This window comes from Mesitornis unicolor, unplaced genomic scaffold (genome assembly GCF_000695765.1).
Source record: "Mesitornis unicolor isolate BGI_N332 unplaced genomic scaffold, ASM69576v1 scaffold10834, whole genome shotgun sequence".
Classification (NCBI taxonomy): Eukaryota; Metazoa; Chordata; class Aves; order Mesitornithiformes; family Mesitornithidae; genus Mesitornis; species Mesitornis unicolor.
This window is the reverse complement of record NW_010182057.1, coordinates 2764-8833: the sequence shown is the minus strand read 5'-3', so window position 1 is coordinate 8833 and position 6070 is coordinate 2764. Positions and strand designations below refer to the sequence as shown.

At 49.5% G+C, this 6070-nt stretch overlaps 1 protein-coding gene and 1 pseudogene across 1 annotated transcript; both read left to right on the top strand.

Moving 5' to 3' along the window:
• The first annotated feature begins 1400 nt into the window (after positions 1-1400).
• LOC104539966 (feather beta keratin-like) lies at positions 1401-1703 on the top strand. Its single transcript, XM_010183645.1, has one exon. It carries the CDS (start codon positions 1401-1403, stop codon positions 1701-1703), a length of 303 nt encoding a protein of 100 aa, XP_010181947.1.
• A 3103-nt stretch (positions 1704-4806) lies between these two features.
• LOC104539965 lies at positions 4807-5105 on the top strand (annotated as a pseudogene).
• The last annotated feature ends 965 nt before the right edge of the window (positions 5106-6070 follow it).

Sequence of the window (6070 nt, the reverse complement as noted above, 5' to 3'; positions counted from 1 at the left end):
GCATGGGAAGCCTCAGATCCTTCCTGATCCAGCCTGAAGAAGACTGCTATGAATCTGGAGCAGATGAACAGCTTTAGCTTTGCAGAATTCTCCTAGCAGAGCTGAGAACATCATTTGACACTGAGGAAGACATCCTGTGAAAGACAAAGTGAAAAAAGCAATAAGGATTTGTATAAAATCTCTTTTCGTGGTAACAGCAGGAACAGGCGCAGAGCTTGTGGCAGCAGGATAACGCTCGAGAAAGTGGATGGTTTGTGCTGGCGGTTTCCAAAAAACCCATATTCCAACCTTATTTTGTTGCCCTGTGTTGCTGCATTGTCATAAGAATTTAGAGTAGCTGCGGATCTGTTCCTGAAGTTTTAGAATACATTATTATTATCACACAAAACCCTGCTTTTGAATGGAAAAAATAATCACCCTGGTTTCTGAAGCTATTAAATGTTGCCTGCTTAGGGAGTAACCATGAATCTCAAATTTAAAGTGATGTAACTACTGCGATTTTGTCATAGATTTGCCATATTTACATAGTACATCCACTTTGTATGTCTCCACCATTAATGAATATTTGGGCCTGACTTTGAAGTTCTTTCCTTTAAAGAAACCAAAGGAGAAGTTTCAATATTGTCATACAGCCCAAGGGATCTGCAGACGGACACACCTCAGTGGCTTGGAAGTACGTAATGAAGCTAAATGAACGATCAAGATTGCGACATTGCTAGGTAGAAAACTTGAAGTGAAGTGCAGTTTTTTGAATAATAGCTTATTTTATAAAATATTTTCCACCTCAATGATTAGTTTGAACTCTAATTATGTGACAGAAAACAAGGCTCTAGGGTGGAATGGGCATGCCATTAGCAAGGAAATGGGGAGGAAGCATTGCAAGTACCAAATCAAGGCCTATTTCGGTAGTAGCAAACGCTTTCCATATGAGATGAGCGCGTTGGTAAACGCATTACGTGCGCGAAGGGTGCCCCTGGGCCTAGGGCTGTCTGGATCAGTATAAAAGCCAGTCCCAGTGCAGGCTCCCTCATCCACTTCTCTTGCCTTCTCCTCCTTGGTGAACAAGGTAAGTAGCAAGGACCTTGTTCTGTTTCTCTTCTTTGTGCTTTTTTGCTTTCTCTTCTGGTCTTGGCGTAGCTTTTGCTGAGACTCTTGCTCCTTTGTCATGTTTCACTCTCAGCTCCTTCCCACCTTGATGGGAGATAGGAGAAAGTCTTGGGATTTCTTTGCAAAGGCCCCTTCAGGACCACAGCTTTTCAGTCTCTCTTCCTCCCTGCTCAGTTTGTCCGTGCTTTCCAGTTTATGCTTTTATCCTTGCCGAGCAAGCTGTCAGGCTGTGCCTCACATGTTGCTTGTGCTTTCCCTGCCCTCTCTCCCAGGTACACCTTCATCCCACAGCCATGTCCTGCTACGACCTGTGCCGTCCCTGTGTCCCAACCCCGCTGGCCAACAGCTGCAACGAGCCCTGTGTCAGGCAGTGCCAGGACTCCCGCGTGATTATTGAACCATCTCCCGTGGTGGTCACCCTGCCCGGACCCATCCTCAGCTCCTTCCCCCAGAACACCGCCGTTGGATCCACCACCTCTGCTGCTGTTGGCAGCATTCTGAGCACTGAGGGAGTCCCCATCAGCTCTGGGGGCTTTTGCCTGTCTTGGATCCGGCTTGGTGGCCGCTACTCAGGGAGGAGATGCCTGCCCTGGTAAGCTGGGCTGGACGTCCAGTGAGTGATAGCCCAGGAAGCCCAAGGCCAAGGACTGGACTGAGGACAGAGCTGCTGGTCATGGTTTCCAGATGGGTTGAGCAGCCTTGTGCCCTCCTTCAAAGGGGAGAGGGAAGCAAGTTGCCAGCCTGTGCTGTCTGGGAACATGGCCAAGTGATGTCTTCTGTTTCCATTGCTTTTTTCTGCACATCATGAGTCCCTGTTGTCTCCTGCTGTCCTGTGCCATGGGGTCATCCTGAAGCAAGTTGAGAGGAGCCCTGCTCATCTCCATCTCCCTATGTGTGTTGGAGGAAGAGTGTGTCCCACTGCTGTGAAGGGGTGGCTGACTGCCAGCTGCCCTTGTAGCAGCCAGGGCCAGGTCCCTTCCACCATGCGCTGCTTTGTTTCTCACTTTTGACTCATTAAAGTTTATTCTGCATTGTATCTTGAGTCTTCTCGAGTTCCTTCCCTTCTGGGATGCCCAGGCAAACTGTCCAATGGAAAATTGGATGCTAGGGTGGGTGTATCTATCTCTTGCCTGGAAAAGCTGAGTAACCTCACGGGCCATGGGTGTTGGAAGAGGCATTGGGCCTTGGACGTGTGCGTGGTATTGTCTGAGTATGCAAAGAGTGGCCCAGAGCTCTCCCAAGAGACATGTGAGCAACAAGCGAGACTGGATACTGGCTTCTGGTCACCGATGCAAGTCGTTGACCTACTGGAAGACATTTCTGTGTGGGCTTACACCCACCTTGCCAAGGCTCTGATCCCACACTGCCACTTGCAATGTGTCCTTCCCCTTCCCTCCTCCAAGCACTTTGTCCAGGCCCTGGACCTGGAGGGAGTCCTGGAGGAGTTAAAGGGACAGGACACAGCCAGGGGAACTGTGTAAAAGGAAATACGAGTTCTGATTTTTAATTTTCTTCCCTTTTTTTCCCTTCCGTGGTCTGTTTCTCCACGGGGAATACTTCGCACCTGGCCCTGCAGTTGTTTTCTGACACAGTCAAAGACTACTCTTGTGCACTATCCTGGCGTTAAAAGTATTTGTTTGCAGCAGATGCTACTTTCTTGTCTTCCCTGAATGAAAGCTATCCTTCCAAATACCCCTCTGCCTTTACCTGCTGGAAGGCCCTGGAAAATGGACTCCCATCCATGACTGTAAGCCTTGCTGAGACATTCGCAGAAGCACAGTCAAGATCGAACCAGGGAAGGAAGGCAACATCCTCACTACACGCAGAGGGAGCAGAGTGTGTCAGGGTGCTTGAGCTTCTACATAGACCCCCTATATGGGGAACTGAGTCAGGGAGGATGGATATATGGTAGGAAAAGGCTTCTTTACATGTGATGTTTTCCTTGTGGAAGAGTTTTAAGTGGAAGTGTCAGGGATAGAAAACTGGTGTACAGTTTGGTTTGGGTATATTGAAAACTCCTTATGTTTGAAGGAAATCTTTCCTTTCCATATCGGGCTACTGTGTTGCAGTCACACTGGGAATTTCTTCTGCATGTGTATTTGTGTAAATAAACATCTCTTGTCAACCTAAAAGCTCCCTCCACCTTCCTGAATGAGGAATCTGGCCTGGGCCTCCGTGATGGGAGTGTTGCCTGTCTCCGATGGATCCCCAGCCATGCTGGGGAAGGGATTTTGTCCACCCTTTGCAATGAGTGTCCAGGTGGGGTCTCAGAGGAGTGTGGGTGGTGCCCCAAGCAGAGTGTTTTTTCGTCTTGGGAATGTTCAGCCCCTGTCTTCCCCCAGGAGATGCAGTGCAGAGTATTGCATCCTTCCCTGGGCATGCATCCCTGGGGAGATCTTCACATCTGCTGCTCTCCAGACAGTCCCTGTTGACACTGCAGTCCTCATGCGCTTCTGGGAAGGGTTCTGCTTTGCATGGGAACCTTGCTGAGTGTTTGGAACTGTGTGCACTGTCCTTTCAGTATGTAAGGCCAAAGAAGAAGTTGAGGTATGGAAATGGGGAAAGGAAGAAGGAAGAGTTTTGAAGCTGAAAGATGTTCTTGTTAAGGAGTGGTTTCAGCATGACAACAGGAGTGGCTAAATAATAGTTAATTATGGAAAAGCAACATCATTCTAGCCAAAACATTCTTGTTCTGGTGACTGGAGGACTCCAGGCAATGCTGAAAGAGGCAAGAGGGCAAACCAGACAGGATACTTTGTTCTAAGGGCCATGCGAGATATCAAGGTTCAAACACACAACAGCATAGTCTCCCTGATGAAAAAATGATGACTAAGAAAACCTAAAAGGCCTTGGAGGTGCAGAGAGCAATGGGTTTGCTGAGTCCCCACATAAAGAAAGTCTGCCCTTTAATCCTAGGTTTGTAATGAGAAAACCTACATTAATTACAACAAAGGCTAAAAGCATGCCTCAGGACCATAAGATGCTGTCATCACCTGAAAATATGGCACCACTCCACCCATTTGGCTGAAATATCTGTCTGATTTTTCTTGCAAATTCCCTTGGAAATATTTGGCGTCTAAGACCATCACTTGAAAAGAGTCTGTGCGGCTGAATGGGCAGGTTATGACAGGGAAATGAAAAGGCAGCATTGCAGGGAACGTAAACAGCAACCTCATTAACTTCAGTGGAATGCTTTGCATAAAATATGAGCTTGTTGGTAAACACCTCACATGTGCAAAGGGTGCTTCTGATCCTGGGGAAGTCTGGACCAGTATAAAAGCCAGTCTCAGTGCAGGCTTCCTCATCCACTTCTCTTGCCTTCTCCTCCTTGGTGAACAAGGTGAGCTGCACCTTCCTTTGCCTCACTCTTCTTTTTCTCCTTCTCTCTTCTTTGTCTTTTGGGTTCAACCGAATCTTTACCTCTATGTATCTTTTACAGAGACCCTTGCTCCTTTGCTCCCAGCGTCTCTGTGCTGCTTGTTCTTCACGGGGGGAGGTGGGAGAAAATCTTGGAATTTTTTTGTAGGTCCCCACTGGGGACCACAGCTCTTCAGTCTCTCTTCCTCCCTACACAGCCTGTCCCATCTCCCCAGCCTGTGCCATTGCTTTTACCGAGCAGGCTGTCAGGCTGTGCCTCTCACACTCTGCTGCCTGTTCTTTCCCTGCCCTCTCTCCCAGGTACACCTTCATCCCACAGCCATGTCCTGCTACGACCTGTGCCGTCCCTGTGGCCCAACCCCGCTGGCCAACAGCTGCAACGAGCCCTGTGTCAGGCAGTGCCAGGACTCCCGCGTGGTCATCCAGCCCTCTCCCGTGGTGGTCACCCTGCCCGGACCCATCCTCAGCTCCTTCCCCCAAACCCCCCATATCCCACCTCTGCTGCTGTTGGCAGCATCCTGAGTGAGGATGGAGTGCCCATCAACTCTGGTGGCTTTAGCCTGTCTGGCATCTCTGGGCTTGGTGGCCGCTACTGTGGCAGGAGGTGCCCGCCCTGCTAAGCTGGGCTGGATGTCCAGTGAGTGATCGCCCAGGAAGCCCAAAGCCAAGGACTGGACTGAGGACAGAGCTGCTGGCCATGGTTTCCAGATGGGTTGAGCAGCCTTGTGCTCTCCTTCAAAGGGGAGAGGGAAGCAAGTTGCTAGCCTGTGCTGTCTGGGAACATGGCCAAGTGATGTCTTCTGCTTCTCCTGCTTTCTTCTGCACATCATGAGTCCCTGTTGTCTCCTGCTGTCCTGTGCCATGGGGTCATCCTGAAGTAAGCTGAGAGGAGTCCTACCCATCACTCTCTCCATGCATGCTGGAGGAAGATGGTGTACCACTGCTGTGAAGGGGTGGCTGACTGCCAGCTGTCCTTGTAGCAGCCTGGGCCAGGTCCCTTTCACCATGCACTGCTTTGTTTCTCACTTTTGACTCATTAAAATTTATGCTGCATTGTATCTTGAGTTTTCTCGTGTTCCTTCCCTTCTGGGATGTCCAGTCAAGCCCTCTCAGGGGAAATGAGATGCCATGGTGGGGAATAGGGTGGGTTTATCTATCTCTTGCCTTGAAAAGCTGAGTACTCTCAAGAGCCATGGTCATTGGAAGAGGCATGGAGATTTAGAGAGGTGCATTTTAGTGTCTCAGTGTCTAAAGGGTGGCCAGGAGCTCCCCCAAGAGACATGTGAGCATCAAGCAAGGCTGGATAGTGGCTGCTGGTCACTGATGCAAACCATTAATCAACTAGAAGACATTTCTGCGTGGGCTGACACCCACCTGGCCAAGGATCTGATCCCATGCTACCACTTGCAATATGTCTTTGCCCTTCCATCCTCCAAGCACTTTGTCCAAACCCTGGACCTGTTAGGAGTCCCAGAAGAATTAAAGGAACAGGAGGCAGCCAGGGGAACTGTGTAAGAGGAGATGTGAGCCCTCTGCTAGACTGTGGGGCAAAGTAGATGTGGGTTGGTATAATATGTAGGGGAAG